Here is an 18,052-nt window from a genome sequence, read left to right on the forward strand (position 1 = left end):
ACACGTTAATACATAACGAACTGCTTTGAACAGTTAAATTTTAACACTTTTAAGCAAATCAATGGGCATACTTTTCAAAACATAAATCATTTTTATCTTCTACAAATGCAAATGTATATTTACTTATAAATAAATACGATGAATGTATACCGTTCATATTTGTGGCAAAAATAAATAAAACTTGATTATTTTGTAAACTGCGATTTGGCTATTCAAATGTTGCAAAAATAATGTACACATATATATACATTTATTTAATTACTTATTTAAATAAATATATGTATAAAATGTACCAAAAACTACATAACTTCATGTGCACATTCTCTTCTGAAAAATAGTGGCGATTTTTGCGTGTTTCATGAGGATTTTATAATATATTTATATTTTGTGTATTATTATATTTAAATGACGGTCAGCAATTATTGATAGACAATTAAATTGTAATTGATATTTAATAATTCACAACCGAACATATCCGTAGGTGAAACTTTTCTGTACCCGAGACGTGCTTAGATCTCGATTTGTCTGAGATACAATGCAGCTCGCTGAAAGTTCGGCCCTAATTAACGGAACAGCAACTAGCAGCTTTACAACATATAGAGAAACTCACCACGCAGAGAGCAAAAGTGGAACTCGTTTTCTGGGTCTAACGAAAGTGAGAGTGGTTATGATGCATTTGTATGTACTTGTATGCTTGTTTGCCGTTTAGCTGCTCTAAAAGCGTGTGAATGCTCGCTCTGCAGCTATATACAAGAAATTATACTTTTAAGCAAATACCATATATACGTGTACATATTACATATTACTGTAAACTGCAGCACAACATATATTTATTCTGCAATTGCCATTTTCAGCTACGTGGTATCCATTGTGGCCATTGCATACCTGTGCATATATGTTGTAGCAAATGTTTATATTGATTTTAATTGACTAAAAGTTTCCACAGTATGCAATATTAAACTGTTTGGTTATTTACCATTTGCACTATTTGAACTGTAATATAATTTATTATTTATTTACATACGTTTCATCGCATTTTGTTGCATACTTTTGTAAACTTCATGCTCTACTCGCACTTACTGAGCTTCGTTTGATGTAAGCCGTAAGGTATGCAGTGTGGAGGAGGAAATATGAGCTTTACGTAATGTGATCGCGACGATCTTGGAAGCCACAAAAGCTGTTTTCCTATTCCATCCGCAGCGCTAATTTGAAATAATTTGATATTTCCTTCCATATCCCTTATATCGAAAAATATATGGGGAGACAAGGTTTATATGAACAACTCGGAAAGTATACCCAAAACTTGTACATAATAAAGTTTACAAATATTTCCTCTTTTTGATGCCTCCCACTATTCCACACAAAATTAAAAAATTAATTTGAATTTGTACTAACTTTAGGCGTGCTTACGTGTGTCTATATGCAGGTGTATTTGTTGTATGCATGCATCGAAAGAAGCTAGAAGGTTTGTAACGGCAGTTACAGGGTATCTTCAAGTAGGGCACTCGAGACTGTTAAATGAATGAAAATTGGTAAAAATTAGTTGATAAGTTATAATTTATGTTACAGGCAGATAGAAGCAACTGGGAACCCATAGAGCTAATATATCCTTGATTATCATCAATAGACGACTCGATCTAGCCATGTCCGTCTGTCTGTCCATATATGGAAATACTTCGATCCCAGAACCTTTAAAAGCTACAGAAATTATAAAAGAAGATTCTCATCGTTTCATTGCAGTATGAGTTTGTTTCGATAATCTGTATCCAAATTCTGTTTAAACGATAACAAAGTGGAGGAACTGATAAAATCTAGAAAAAAGACACTACTTATCCACTTTAAATTCTCAGATAGTATCCCGGTTCCGGACCCAGACGTACCCGCTCTACATGAGACGAAATCCTTATCCTTGTCTTCCTCAGATTGTTCACTTAGTGCAGCTAAATCCCGACTAAGGCCTGTGTCGGCAGTCATGGCTCCTCTCCTCCTTTAACGTACATTTAGCCGGAATTTTTTATTCAGTTAGTGCGTTATCCTTATAACTAATATCCATTATCCTTAAATACTATAAAAAAATATTAATTCTTCGCAGATAATACCAATTTTCTACATTGTAATTTAGTTTTTAACTTTATTATTCGTGTCAACGAACTTGAGTAAAACCTCGATTCCTTTGGAACTGAAAGAAAGCTAAAATCGTATTACCCATTTATTTAAACAGTTCCATTTACATTATTTGTATGTACATAAGGTTTTTTATTATAAAATATTGTGTCATTTTAAGTATCTTTTATTATATAAAATTTTTTTGTGTCTCATTGGATTTTATGTTCAAAAATTTATTTCCTGGATTTTTTCTTTTTCTTTAAGATTTTCTTTTTTTTGCTTTTTACATCCTTTTGCTTTTCACTTCTTACTGATTCGGTTGACGAACATTTTTTTAAACTTTTAAGTTTCTTAATTTTTTTATCCTTTCGTTTTTTATATTCAACTGGATCCGTTGTTGGAGGTGTTACATCTTTGATTAGGCTATCGAATTTTGGAACTTTATTACTACACGAATTATTTTCATCAAATTTTCTAAAAGGGTTGTCCGGTCGACAGGGTCTTGACGCAATCGACGAAATAAGACGCGGTTCCACTGATTTAAAATGCGTATGAGTATTACGATCTGCATCATATTTTTTTCGCTCACTTCTTGTATTTTTTGAGGTCAGCTTGTCCTTGAATTGTGGCTTGTTTTTGTGACTCTCCGAAAAGTGGGATTCTTTTTGGGTTGTATTTCCGAAGTCACGATCATGAGAGGAGCGATTTCTATGGTCATCAAATTTTCGTTCTGCTGTTACCACGCGCTCTTTTGAATCCTTCTCCTTTTTTCTCGAATTATAGCTTGTAGAATTATATTTGTATTTTTCATCATTTACATTTTTCACAGAGCTATCTCTTCGATAATTCTTAGATCGTTCTGACGAGTAATTTCGTTCACTTACAACTTTGTTGCCTAATCTTTCTTTAACGGATTTATTTAAAGATTTCGGGGAATGCGAGCGATCTTTATGATTACTTTTGTAAGAAAGGGAAGGATCTTTACTGCTATGCTTAGAGTCTATTACTACCTTAAACTCAACAGGTCTAATAGCATTTATAGCTTTTGCGAAAATTGCGTTTTCTGCCTTGCGAATAACATCAGATGTTATTTCTGAATGCTCTTGAATTTTATTAGATCCCATTTTTTTACACGGATCCAATAAATTATTAATCAAATTATTATCATCCATTTCCCATTTTGATATTTGGACATCATTTGCTTCAGAAATGTTGCTTGACATATTTTCTCTGTTTAAATCCTGATCCGAACTTTCCATATTTACAATAGTTTCTTTCCTATGTAACGCATTTTGATCAATGGCATCGGATATCTTCGGATTCAGATTATTTGAGCCATTTTCCATGCTATCGCAAGCATCCATATTTAAATCTAAGCCAGAACCTTTTTCTGGTGTGGGCTCAACGCCTTCCAAATAGCCTTTTTTGTTTTTGTCCTTTTTGTCCCTCTTCTCTTTTTTATTCTTCTTGCGCTCTGATTTATCCTTTTTCTTCTTTTTTCGCTCTTTAAGATTAAGTTTGATGTTATTTTCTTTTTCCATATTGTTAATGGACTCCAAATGATCTTGTGACTGCACAGCAATTTTATTTTTATCCGGACTGTACAATTGGGTACTCTGGTATTTTTCAATTCTTTTTGAATCGTCTCTTCTATCTGGTGTTTTTGGAGAGCCTTCATATGTTTCTGTACATTCAGTTCTAGCAACTTTGGGAGTCTTACTCTTTGCCGGTGGCGTTAGGCTTCTAGAAGTATTATCAACTGCTTTGACATCGACGTTCTTACTATAATGCCTTTGTCTTTTAAGAGAAGTATTTTCATCTTTTACACTTTTATCGATATCCATATTTTCCGTCTTATTATTAATGTTAACGTCATTGTCAGCTAAACTCTCTATTTGCAACGATTCAAACCCAGGAGGTGGAGGCTCAACGGTTTCTGTTTTGGTTCCGTATGGTTTGCTCACAGATTTTTCTACTGTACGAGGTTTGTATCCGGGTCTTGGAGAAGGTGAACGATGGTGTACATATCTGTAAAAGAAAATTAAAATAAATTAAGTTTAAATAAAACTAGAAAATCTTTACAAGACATCCGACCACAATATTTTGAAGTGCTCGTTTTGGCTTTACTTAGTTATGTACAAATTTTAAGCTAAGCCGAAAAAATATGGGAGATACAAGGCAGTAAGGATTCTCCTACACTTTATTATATATATATATATATATATATATATATATATGTGAGAAGAATATGCAATGAGTAAACCTTTCCCACTATTTACTCTCTATTTATATGGAGACATAAATTTGTTCAATGAATAAAAAAGATGTTCAGAAACAGAAGATATGGATTTGTGGCTATAATGCAATTGTTTATAATGCCTTAGTATTAAAATCGACTAGTCGTTCTTAATTTTTTGTTTTGATTGCCTTATTCAACTATTTTTAATGAATTGGGGTATACAAAATTAACCAATCATGATTGTCATGTGCGTACAAGATTCTTGTAAAAATCCACTTGATGGCAACTGAAAACTATTGTTTGATAGCGAGTATTCCAGTCTTAGTCATCTTTGAGATAAAAATTAAATCCAATTAGAAAAGAACAACAAATCGAGACAAGTTGCATCTAAAGAAAGCAATACGAACAGTCTTCCGTCTTCAGTCTTCTTTCTATGATACCTCTTTTCATGATTGATTATAAATTCGATTTTGTTTGTTCTACATACTAGCACTTAAAATCTTAGCATACATTCCGTTTTACCAAATGGGAACATTACTTCGTTTTTTCAGTCTCGTTTACGATTTCGTGATGTTTATTTTCGATAATCAAGTTTAAATGAGTCTATCTACAAAAATATTATTTTTAGAGTATACGCTGAACTTAGTTAGAGGTCCTCATATAACCCGCGAAATATGAGCCTGTTTCAAAGCAGCCAGAACTTGCCCACATAACCAAGCAGGCTTTTGAGAACATCTCCTAGATTATGAGTCACTAAACTTCCCATGTAGCTTATCGTATAATATTCAACTTTATGACCCCTCCCCATTCCGCAAAATTAAATATATGAAAATTTCAAAAATTTTAAGTTAACTTAAATGAAACGATCGGACGGACCCGTTTTTACCAATTTATAACTTTAAAACAGATTTGTCCCGCATTTTACCAGCCAGTCAGGCAGTTATATAGATATAGATATAGATAAATAGTTATAAACGTAAATATAGATGAAAAGACGCCAAAACGCCTAGGGATAAATAATTGTAATAATAATATAGTTTTTTATAATAATAAGTAGAACTAATTGCAACGGCCTGAAAAGCCAGCAAAAATAAAATTCGGAAAGAAAAAAATAATTGTTATTCCTTATAAAGAGAGTCAGAATTACTAAGTGACTAAGGCAATTGTGGGAATAAAGTTCTATTAGATCATGCACCTTACACTCCATGCAAATCAGATATCTTCATTGCAAACTATTTAAGATAAAGAACGGACGGATCGGATAAATATGTTTTTAACCCTGCGGGAGGATTTTTTCAAATACAAAATGAAGCTTTCCCGTTCTTTATTTCAGAAAAAGAGCGTTTAGACGGACAAGAATCAAATAATCTGTTTACTTTGTAAACTACTCAAACGATATTAGCACTCTATCTGATTAATTACATTTAAAAGAGAACATTGTTTATTAAAAAAATATATATATATCATATGATCTTTGTCAGTGAGTTTTAAGCCGATGATAAATAAAAAAGTTGTATATTTTCCTTCTAATTTTCCGAATTGCGGATGGAATTTGCAAAATCGCTGAAACACGTATTCATTATGTACTTATAAAGGGATTTGAAATTAAGTATGAAGCAAATCGAGGGTTCTGGAAATGATTTTTGGTAAAGCACATTGGAAATGAATTTGAACGCGAAACTTCACTCACCAAATCTTTGACGCCTATTAATATCAGGGAGGAATAGATTTTCCGAAAAGTATGAAACACGTTTTAAATGAGCAAATTTCTTTGGAAATGAGCTATCATAAGGTATCTATTGTTGGTATTACCATGTTATTTATAAAGATATACACAGTGCAAAAATATTTTTTGTAAATCTGGCATTTGGTTCAAATCACATTATTCAAACATGTGTGTGACCTTAAAGTGAGAGAAAATGGGCTTTAGCTTGTACGCAAAACATTTAACTCCAACGAATAACTGTTTTAGGGGACCTGTTTAATGTAAACTAAATATAAGGCAGGTTCGAGGTCAATGTTGGTCAAATTCACGAACTGTTGTTGGGCCATAAGCATCAAAGTTGTCAGTACAGCTATTTCAAGAACCTTCCGGTTCTATCATCAGCGGACATTGCTACCAACTAAAGAGACTAAAAAACCAGGAATTGTTGCTCTCCAGTCCGAGGCTGTAAACATTAGAGTATTAGAGGCCAAGAGAAGGTGAAAACGTTTAGAAAACCAAATCGTAATGTTATATGTCTACCCCTGCGGTATACACTTTGTTTGGGCATTATTTAAAGACCACATTTTTCAATAGGGATTGTTTTATAGTAACACTTGAAATTGATTAAAAATTGAATTGAAGCATGACTATTAAAAATAAAAGAATTATATCAAAAGAAAAAAAAAGGGTTACTGTAGTATTATATAAAAACAAAACCTACAATTGTAAAAATCAGTAATCAGATTGAGAATTAGGTAATTAAAAGGTAATGTTTTTATTTTTGAAAACAACCAACTGTATATTAAGAGCTTAAGTTGAAGACGAATCGAATCACTTAATTCGTGTCTCCTATGAAAAATATGACCTTTAACACCATATTTTGTTTTGGTTGGGAAAATCGTATTTAATAAATAATATAAATATATATATAAGACCCTTAATTTGTAAAATAACCTCTTCTTCTTGTCGCTTGGTGAATTTGATCCGTTGCTTGAATGGCGTGTAACTCGGCTTTGTCGTCTTTCATAGCTGTATTCACGCTTTCTTTCCCGAGAACGTGCTCTCTTTTCATTGGTCATGATTTCTCTAGATGAGCCTCTATCATACACTGGTGATTTAAAACGATGACGCAGTCTTCCAGGCGATCTAGATCTGTGATGGCCAGGACTTCGACGGCGATCTACTTTAAGTTTCTCTTTTTCCTTCATTATTCTGTTAAAAGCTTCTAGTGGGTCATCTATCAGTCTGAAAACAAAGTTATATTTTTTATATTATTAGAAGAAAATCAATATATTAAATATTAATCTCTAAATTAGTAGAGTTATATATATTAATAATCTACTGTATCGGCACTTGGTATTTCCTTTTGGCAGGGGCACTCTCAGTTGCTTAGTCATCTGAGAGTCACCACGAATTAACTGGGAACACTATGATTTAACTCAGATATAGCTCTCCCCGAGACGAACTGGAGGGAAAAAGCACAAGCACAAAGCTCTATAAAATTGTAAGTTTTGTATTGTTACCCTTAGAAGGATTTGGTTGTCGAGTAATTCGTTCCGACGTTTATTAAAAGTCGCTAATTTACATCGAGAGTTAAAGCATCGATGAATCAATGTTTTTATATAGCAAATGGCAACTGATCCATTAGTCAAATGTGAGAAAACAATATAGTTTAAAAAGCAATAAGGCTTTTAGGCTTTTAGTTGCTCATCGAGGTGGTTTTTTTACTTGACTTATCCCATATCCTAATTAGGTATAAAGGCTTAGGCAAAACAAAGCATATTGTTTCAGGGTAGGAAGCGTGAAGTACGTCAGTGTTTCACGCAAGGGCTAAGCCTATACACATCGATTATAATAAACCGGTAATAAGTGGGCGAGCAAACAAACTTATACTTGTAGAAGTCGATAATTTATCAAGGACAACAAAATGAAAACATGTATACAAATTGTCATGAAACAAGTATGGTCTGTCCCTGTCTTGTTAACTTTTTCTATAATACTTTCTTTACCCTGATAATTTACTGTGCCTCGCAACAATATCAGGAACAAATTAAAACATTATAACTAAACGCGTAATGAAGAATAATTATCATTTCAATAAATTTAAAAATTATTAAAATTTGTTTATTTTACAAGGGTTAACATTTTTTCTCGTTGAATTTCGGCAACAATCGTCTAACCATCTGACCATTAACCAAATAATAATAACCAAACTGTTTTACGTGTTGGAAAACCCTTTAGGGATAACAAATTTTATAATCATATGAAAAAGATGATTTCACTTACCCTGTGCCAACCTTTGCTGCTACTCCTTGATAAATAGAAGCCAAATTCGACGATTGAAATGTTTGCGTTGGATTGATATTAATATTTCCCGTTGATATATATGATGGATTCATATGATGTACAGGTTGGTTTTGATAGTGCCCGAAGCTGCAATTTTAAAAGTATTTATGTATAAATAAACAGTAAAAACCTACGTTTACGTAATTGTTTCTAAATTCTAATTCATTTTCAACAAAAAAGAATGCTCTATCCCGCTATTCCCAACTAGTAAATACCCAAAACCCGGCACATATTACCGACAATTATTATGCAATTGTCCTTTTAAGAATATAATAATATTCGATACAGCAATACTGTTGAAAACTACGTTAAGAAGGCTTTAGTCGGAAGTACGCGGCTAGGAGATACCCGGAACCCTGTTCTACCAAATGTGTGTTATGTGTCTTTTTATTTTCTTACGTTTCGAACAGCTCAGCTTGTCAAAGCATGCCAGATTTATTTCCAATACTGATTAAGTTGACTTTAGCTGATTTAGCCCAACAAATTTATTGAAGGTTCATCAATTTAAGCTCAACATCCTAATTCCAAGCATTGCATTAAAGTACTCACTTGACTCATAGCACTCGAATTTCTGTAACACCTGCCAAATCAGCCACAGTAAAAAAATCCTTAATTAATTATTTAATACGGCTTTAAATGCGTGCACGTTTGATACACTGACGGTGGATCTAAACAATCTTTTGCTGCGCATCTCAGTTTATGTTGCACACCTGTTTTTATTGCTCGTCTTTGTCGATAAACTGCTCTGATGTTTTATGGTCATTTACTGGATTAAATTTTAGTGATCTTTCGTTTTGTGGTGAAATCCTGACCAACCTTTTCACTCTACCACACTTCAAGGCTCATCCAACTGTTTTTGCATACTTAAGCTCTTGCTTTCCCCGTCAAGATCTTAATTGTCTATGATATGACACTCTTGTCAGTTCCTTAACTTTTTCTTGTTTATAACCTGCGATTGGAATGGCAATATGTCTTCCAATAACATCAAAATACTTGACTTAGTTAAACAATTATTTTATTAAATAACTTGATATCCATATTGGCTCAAACATCCTACATAAACTTATATTTTATACTAGCCTCCATCTGTCTGTTGACATGCTGGACTAGCCTTACTCTAATGCTTATGGTTAAAAGAGAAATAGAGAAGACGAGCAAGAATAGCTCAGCATTGCTCGGGCAAAGCATTTTTTTCACTTAACTTACCTTATTGGGGGCCTGTGTGCCATATTGTTGTAACCATTATTGTATGGAGACATATGGAGGATTGTAGGACACCGGGGCATTTGAATGTATGTTGGCTTATAATGATTTATACGATGGCTCTGGTCTGGGTTGACTATAGACTTTTGTTCCCTTTGTTCGTTCATGTGATGAGTTGGATACTTATGGTGATTGCCGATTGGAGTAGGCAAAAGACTTCGTTCATTTTGAGGTTTGATGTTATCATTGCGCGCATAAGGCGGCTGCTTTATTTCATGATCCGGTTTATATTCAAAGTTTACTTCATGCCGTTGATTTACATTGTTGCCAAGTGATGTTTGTGAATATGAAGGTAAAACCTAGAACGGTAAATAATAATAATAGGTTATTCCTAAGCAGTAAATTGTTTATGTTTAAAAACACTATTAAAAAAACTGTGCATGGTAACGTAGTAATTAAGATATTTTATTCTACAAAAAAATTAAAATATTGATCAAAGTATAGATAGAACTCCTTGTAAATTTAATAAATTAATCCAGCGCAAATAACTAAAATATATTCTTAGTCCAATTACTGCAATGGCATCACAGATGACGAGGATTCAGGTACATCCAGCAGTACTGACATAAGAGAACTTTGCGTAAATTGTGGCAAAACCTTTGCGAAAAATCTTTTCAGACATATTTTATACTTTTTGCAGAATCCAAGCATCCTCGGTGTATTTTTGTGTTTGGGCAAAATACCAACAGTAAAATTGGTTGAAAGGGTTAAATGAAACTTTTTTGTTTTCCATCCCATCGGCTTTAAATCATTTTCAAACATCTTTGTAAAAATTCATCTGATACATGTTTCACACTTTTCTATCTGAGAAAGCCCTCACCAGTATTTTTTCAAATATGTTTACCTTAGCATGAAAGGGGTGAAAAGGAAGTTCAGCCGCAGAAACATAGTACTCAATTTGCGGCATGAACACTTGTGTGGTATATTTATATATTAGGGAGGTTTGTTATAGATATCCTTTATGTTTCCTTTAGCAAAAGGTATATGCAATTAGCGCAGTCTCCCAGGACTGACTTCTATTTTTGTGCTTTATATTCAAGTCATAATAAAAACAAAATTTATATTTCAAAATTAAAAATTTGCACCAAACTTAGGATCACTCAAAGAAATCCTTATACTAAAAAAAGCTCAATATAACGGGGTATTACTTACCTGTTCTTTATTGGTGTCAGCAGAGACGAAGTTGGTATCATTCTCTTTTTGTGGCATTTTTATTGTTATATTATCTTCGTAATCCGAGTCAAATTTATCTTTTTCTTTCTTAGATGAGTCGGTATTACTTATAACAGGTTTGCTTATATTTTGATCTTCTATGGTATTTGTTGGAGCCACATTGTCGTTGACACTTTCCAAGGGCTCTGTTGGGTTCGAGTCATCTTGTTCCCGAGCAACGATCTCCTTTTTCTCAACTGCCGTACTTATTTTGCTGACTAAAAACAAATCAAGAATATATAAAAAATTATTTTTTTTTTGCAACAGTCTTGTATACATCTATCTAAAATTGATAAGCTATAATTGACTGTTTGATGTCATTTTTCTTATATATGTATATATATGATTTTTAATGGTTGTTAAATAAGTATATAGGGATTTCTTAAAATCTTAAATAAGTTCATATCTTACCAGATTTAAATGCTCCGAGCTTAGATAAAGTTTCATTTTTATAAACGTTCACTGAATTTCTTAAAAAACGATTTGGAATCAACGATCCTGGTGAACAGTTTTTTTCCTTACAGTCTGGACACTCACTATCTTCCGATTCCAGCAATGAATTTCGAACGCCTGAAATAAGTAAAAGATATTTTAGATATAAAATTATTTAAAACTATAATTTATAAAAAGTTGTCATTTACGAGGACCTATAAAATCCTGTGCTAAAAATTCATCTTTATAGATTTTGTGAAATATCGATAGTTTAAAATAAACTATGCAAGAACTAATATCCCAGCGGACCAAACTTTCGCAAATAATATCGTATTCTGGTGAAAAGCGGGACTAAAGCCGACGCATATGCCATGGTAATAAGACAGGCGAATACAGATATGTATTCTCTATGGAGCACAGATACATCCTTTAGTGTTTAATATATAATTTATCCTTCTTTATGCATTGGTAAAATAGGAGAGTGTCATGTTAAGTATAGTTTTAAGAAGCTATATGATATAGCCAGTTGCGACATATAACAGAAAGAAGGACGTATGCATGGCTATATCGACTAGGCTGATGTAGAATATATATATCTGCTATCAACGAGTTCCTACGAGAACGGAGTTCTTTAAACAAAACAGTTATGCCCTTTTTTCCTATATGCAATGTATTCGGGGTATGAGAATTACAAAAACATAGTTCTGACTGTGTCTACATTAAGTCCAACCCCGTGTTACATCGCTCAGTAGCTTTTTTTTTTTTTGAATAATTTTATACTTACAATCATCGCAAAAGGAACTACCACAACACGGTATCATTACGGCATCAACAAAAATATTCCGGCAAATACCACATATTAAGTCTTCTGGAATTTCTTGATCCTTCTCGTTGGATGCTATATAGTTTGAAGTTTCTTGTTCTGTTGAGCTTTAAAATAAAAGTAAAAAAGGTATTCATTTAAATTTAAACAAGAAAATTCTTATAATTCAATGTTAAAGGGAAATTTTGAAGGATTGGACGTTTAAATGACAAGCATTAAACTAAAACGCAGCCATATGTGTGTGCGTTTCCAATGTAATTTGAAAATCCTGCTTGGCTGAGTTTTCTGAACGTCGGCCTGGTGAAGGCGCATAAGGACTTATTGACACTGATAATTCATTTAGAAAACTATTCTGCCAACTTCTAATTGCTTTTGCAGTAGTAAAAAAATTAAAAAATAAAATTTCCTCCTTGGATTAGATGGTAGAACTTATTCCTTTACGTAACTTAACGTATTACTTACATTTCTGGCTTGCCTCTAAATGATCGTGGAATTCCAGTATTTCTCTTAACTTCAAATTGCTCTTTTCCAGAAGAAAAAGAACAGTTCTTAATCCAGTGGCCACCTCTTTTACATTTATTACATCGATAGGAGGCAGGCACTTCGCCGATCTGAGACTGTCCTTTAATTCTGTGATACCTGCATAATTAAGTCAAATGTCATTTATATTAATACCTATTCAATTTAAGTGGTAGTGCTTTTAAAAATACTCAAGAAATGCTGCTATCTATTCACTTTAAGTGGTAATGGCTTCTAAAATGATTGATAAAGCACGTACGTCTTTGATACAATGAGAATTAAATAGAAAACATCTCAAGAAAGTAAAAGCTCCAATCTTTTACCAAAGGTTAAGCACTGACGCAAAAAACGGATAGGTTACTCTTAAGCTATATCATCTTTAAAATGATCATTTTATTCAGTATTGGTAACGAGCAATCTTTCATAAAATCACTAGATATAGATGTATTCAAATATTAAGTGAGATCTTAACAAGTTTTTAAGCCTATTTAACATATTCAAACCCTGAAATTACCTGAGGCTTTAAAAAATGCATACTAGATGCTTCATGGCTATGAAAAGTGCGATCAACATTTTCTCAAACCCTTGCTTCCTAAGGAAACCAGACGATATGTGGACCGACAAACCGGGTCGGTGCTATTCCATTTTGTTTAAGACGTGCTTATCCTCCATGAGATATTACGAACTAGTATAACTTTTAACACTATAGCTTTTATATTTTAATATATGTTCTAGCTATACACCGTATTAAATGATTTATAAGTATACGTTTTCTTAAATTATTGAAAGCAGATAATTTCAATTATTAAAAGCATTTATATTAAACTGTTTCGGTAAAATACTTACGTTTTAGGATCATAATCCGCTGTACTTTGCATCATCATAGCTTGTATTTTTTCCTCTTCACTACCTTGCATTTTAAATAAATCCATGTTAAGGTTTTCGGGTTTACTTGAGGGCACGTTTGTGATAGCATTATCAGGTGGCGGATCCCATCCTTTTTTAATTGGGTGGGCCACCGGTATCCGGGCAATAATTAGTGTGGTATTTTTTGGTATTAAAAAATTGTCATCCTTATATTCTAAAAAAGAAAAATGTTATTCAATTTAGTTAATAAGCAGTTTTAAAAAAGTTGTTTTACGTTTACCTTCCTTAGTTTGGGCATTGGTTATTTGAAGATCAAAATCAATAACTTTACCAAGTCGTTTCTGCAGAATTATTTCTCTTTTTAAATCAGCAACAGAAATGTGAAGTCCATCGAAAGTTATAGTGTCGAAATTAAGGGTACTTTTAAATTTATAATGTACCGACATTTTAACATTTCTAGAAAAAATAAAAATATATCCATTGTTATTTAAATATTTATTTATAATATATCTCTATAAAGCTGTTTTTCCTGACTATCGGATTGGTAATCAGCGCGCAAATCAAACCGTAAGATCTAGGAAGAATTTCTTACTGTACTGACAGTGCTTTGGAAAATTCCAAAAGTTGGAAAATCGTGGGAAAATGTTTTATGAAACTTTTTTGTTGAATATCCGAACGGCCTTAAAACCATTTTCAAATACTCAAAGCAAATTCCAATTCAGCAAATTCAGTTGAAAAATAAAGGTTAAAAGTTGTCAAACGATAGCATCAAAGTCATCAAACCCTGCCATTTTTCTATCCCCTACAGGTTAGCATTTGAAGAGTAGTCGGATAGGCATGGGTGTTCATTGTGTAATGGACACCACGATGCCGAACTGATCCTAGAGACGGTAGCGCCGGCAGCGGGATCCGGTAGGCCTTCCTCGGGTGAGAAGTCTGTAGAAGGCCTTCGGTTTCAGGTAGTGCCTGCTCAGCAACCAAACAGCAAGGAGAAAGAAGCGAGGACACGGCCTTGCCCGGAGTCTTGCAGTGCCCACGAAGGTTGTATAAGGCGAGTTGGACTGCGGTACCGCACAGAGGAGGCACAGCAATGATATGCCAGAAAAAGAAGAATTAGGGACAAAGGTGGGGATCCGCCCATAAGTAGGAGATCGGTATGCGCTGCCAGAGTGGAGCGGTCAAAGCCACTCTGAGAACCTTAGGGACTCATCTAAGTGTTTGGAAGGGCAGATATGGGGAGGGAATCCCCCATAGAGGAGGCAGAGCTAGCCGTCGCGTAGACCGCACAGCACCATAATCGTCCTTGTCAAGAAAAAACACTATCGGCAACTCAATACAAGTGTATAAATGTACAGTACAATAGCCAGTATCGCATTGAATATATAGCCTTACTAGGTTTAAGTTGGGACCCCAATCTTCGGTTTCCTATTGCAGCAGGTTGCTTCTACTTAATCTACCGTCGTCAACCAAACGTCGTACAATCCTCGGTGTTGTCTTCCTACACAAGTGGATTGTTGGCGACATAGATTCTTCATTCCGCCCAGACCCACCAGGAATTATCGCCCCTTATTCCTACCAATGTGCACAACAGATTACGCTATGCACAATTCTTTTCGCGTGTTAAATATAACAATAGTTTGGATCACGTTTTCTCCACCGAACTTTGTCTACCCCTAATAAAATTGTTGCTTTTAGAATACCTTCGGGAACTAATTCCCAGCTATGAGTATAGCTTGCCGAACAGTCGGTGATTTCCCATCTCCATCTCTTTGTCATCTATTAAAACTACTCTACTTAAACACTCTATAAATCTAATAAATATTGCTCTACTTTATTAATAACTTATGGAAATACTTGCTATTGTAGCCCTTTTCAATGGGTTTGTTGTAATTCAGGATATTTACACGAAACAATTGGCGAATTCAGTTGTGGATTGAACAAAAATATATGGGATATGGCTAAGTGTTTCTCTAAGTCTTAAGCGGAGATTATATCCCAACTTAAACGGATTGGGCGCACGCAGTTTTATATATATATATACGTGGTAAAAATGTAATTACTATGCCTGGATTGTCGCAGAGCTAGCTCAATGGAAATCATTAAAGCGGTCTTTATCAGCAGCATCGTGCACGAAGCAATCGGTAGACATTGCTGTGTCCCTTGCAAGCCGGTGACTAGATATCGGGAATCAGAGACACACACACACTGATAAATAGGTATATCTATATTGTGGCATCGTGCAAAAGTGCGCCTTGAGTGGAACACAATATGATTGATGCTGTAATGCAAAAGCAGCAGAACGGCAATGTACGGACGATCTTTCAACGAGATATCCTTAATTGGCTTTCTCATATGGTGCAGATTTTGAGGTCCGGCTTTCGAAATTGAAAGTTCTGCTGGATAGGCTATTTAGTAAATAACTGCAACTAATACAATGCGCATATAGATATTAACATAGAATACTGACATAATAAGCATTTGTAAACATATAACCCAACGCAACACAATTACTTTTGCTAAATTATCAAACACACATATGCACATATGTAAGTACATACAAATGTGTACAAACATGCATGTTCAGCAGAGCAGAAGTCAAATTTATAATATACTAATAACTCGGTACTTAGTACTTACACTTCTTTACTCAAAAGTCAATAGAATACCACAACAATACTTTTAAGTTTTTTAACTAATTGATAAGATAAAATTAAATTATCATTTTGAGTTTTGTCACAACAAACTGAACTAGTTAAATTAAATGGAACGAGTTTCATTTTGCAATGTTGATTATTCATGTTTCCATCATTTGCGTTTAGTACGTCGCGTTTTGGTATTAGCGTTTATCGATAGACAATCGATTTTTACTTAATTTTAATTTTATTTATTTAAACACAATTCATATCAGTCTGTTGCCAGTAAAATTAAAATTGGATATATAAATAAAAAACAGAGCACCATACACCAAAAATGAAATTAAATAATTTATCGAACTTTTTTGAGCATTTTACACACATCATATAATTTATTTTGTTTTTGTATCTTTACTGCGATAACTTTTATTAAAATATAAATATTTGGAAATGTCTCAGGGTAAACTGTAGCTTCTGTAAAATGTTAGTGCCATAGAAAACCTGTTGCCTTTGGTATTTTCGGCAACGTCGATATTTATTATGTGGTAGGGTTATCGGAGGTATAAGGCCGAGCGCTTAGGAATGCCCAAAAAGAGCGAGAGGGTGCCAGCGGGTGAGTGAGGCCGAGCTCACAAACCGGACTAGACGTTAATATTTTCCTGGCCCGAAGCTGCAGGAAATCCAGGAATCCAACGAGGCGGGAGAAAGACAAAGAGCTGCTATATAGCTATATATATAATTATTATATTATTATTTTTATTTTGGAGGTCGGGAGTAATCTTTAACATCATATAATCTAAGATAAATGTAAATATTATTAATATTACTTCAAAATTGAATGCCAAGCAGGGCTTGGCTTCTCATTTGTTTTCTCAGTTTTGAAGTTTTGCACAAACAATATTGTTCATATATATATTTGATGACATTTATTAATTAAAACTAGAAAGATTTGTTGAAAGTAAAAGGATTCGTTAGTCTTATAAAGATTTACTGGCCTTAGTAATAGTAAGATTGTTTCCTATTGGTTGACGATTAGTTATAGCTGAGGAAAATGTGCTCGATCCTGCTTCAGACGCTGAATGAGCGTCAGAATTTCCACTGCCGCCTCCTGCAGGAGGTCGAGTAAGAACGCCATAGAAACTTTAAGGATTTGCCGAGATGCAGATTCCAGCGGGGCATATAATCGAATTGGAGAAAGAATTGACACACCAAGAAAGGCTTCCGCGGAGCCTAGAGTTCCCAAAAACTGTAATCAGGTCGACAGCAAACGCGGCAATTGTAACCACCTGACGTAACGTCTGGTCCACCATCAGAGAAGAAAGGAATTGGCGCAACTTTTGGGGAAGAGGGCCGGAGAGACGATGACTTCTATCAGAAGGAAGCGAACGCTAACGTACGTGCAAGGACGTACCTAAAACACAAGCGGTGGATCGGCATGTTTAACGGCTAGAACATCATAAGCTTGAGGACTTCCTGTTTCGACACCGATCGTCCCTTCCAGAGGGCAGAGGGTCAATAGCGGGAAACCAGCATACACAATTCTGCAAACCGTTCCGTACTATTCCACACCGGCTCAGGGAAACAGGCAACGATGGTGAGCGTCAACGCCAACAGTGCCCGGATTGACCCAACAAGGACACTTAATCGGCAAAGCACCAGATCTAGCTGAGGAGGTGATCTCGCTGGGCAAGATCTCTGGGGATATGCAGGTGGGTAAGAAGGGAACCCATTGGGAATGGTCGCCAAAGCGCTATTAAAGGGCTTCAAGGCATTGATGCGATAAAGCAGAAGCACTACCTGGAGGAACTGATCCGAACGGTTGCCATTGGTTGCGGGGTCTTGGGGTACGAAAGAGGAGGCAGCGTTGGATCAAGTTAAGTAGATTTCGATGACAGTCCCGATTCTCG

At 34.5% G+C, this 18,052-nt stretch overlaps 1 protein-coding gene across 1 annotated transcript; it reads right to left on the minus strand.

The window, feature by feature from the left end:
- Nucleotides 1-2,203: 2,203 nt before the first annotated feature.
- Nucleotides 2,204-16,230, minus strand: LOC115761055 (ankyrin repeat domain-containing protein 12). The gene is made up of 11 exons (XM_030702675.1): nt 16,150-16,230; nt 13,793-13,968; nt 13,492-13,726; nt 12,589-12,765; nt 12,088-12,233; nt 11,283-11,441; nt 10,812-11,089; nt 9,603-9,958; nt 8,337-8,483; nt 7,005-7,295; nt 2,204-4,134 (listed from the first exon to the last, which is right to left on the minus strand). Exons 2-11 carry the CDS (start codon nt 13,956-13,958, stop codon nt 2,340-2,342), a joined length of 3,750 nt encoding a protein of 1,249 aa, XP_030558535.1. The 5' UTR covers nt 13,959-13,968; nt 16,150-16,230; the 3' UTR covers nt 2,204-2,339.
- Nucleotides 16,231-18,052: the final 1,822 nt, after the last annotated feature.

This window comes from Drosophila novamexicana, unplaced genomic scaffold, assembly GCF_003285875.2.
Source record: "Drosophila novamexicana strain 15010-1031.04,08,12 unplaced genomic scaffold, DnovRS2.1 tig00000008-arrow-pilon, whole genome shotgun sequence".
Classification (NCBI taxonomy): Eukaryota; Metazoa; Arthropoda; class Insecta; order Diptera; family Drosophilidae; genus Drosophila; species Drosophila novamexicana.

Excerpts from the sequence above, each read along its gene's own strand:
- LOC115761055 (XM_030702675.1), bottom strand. The coding sequence starts at position 13,958 with ATGTCGGTACATTATAAATTTAAAAGTACCCTTAATTTCGACACTATA. Across the intron at positions 7,296-8,336 it reads GCAGCAAAGGTTGGCACAGG|ACTGATAGATGACCCACTAG; the intron begins GTAAGTGAAATC and ends CTTTGTTTTCAG. Across the intron at positions 4,135-7,004 it reads CCAAGCGACAAGAAGAAGAG|ATATGTACACCATCGTTCAC; the intron begins GTTATTTTACAA and ends TTTCTTTTACAG.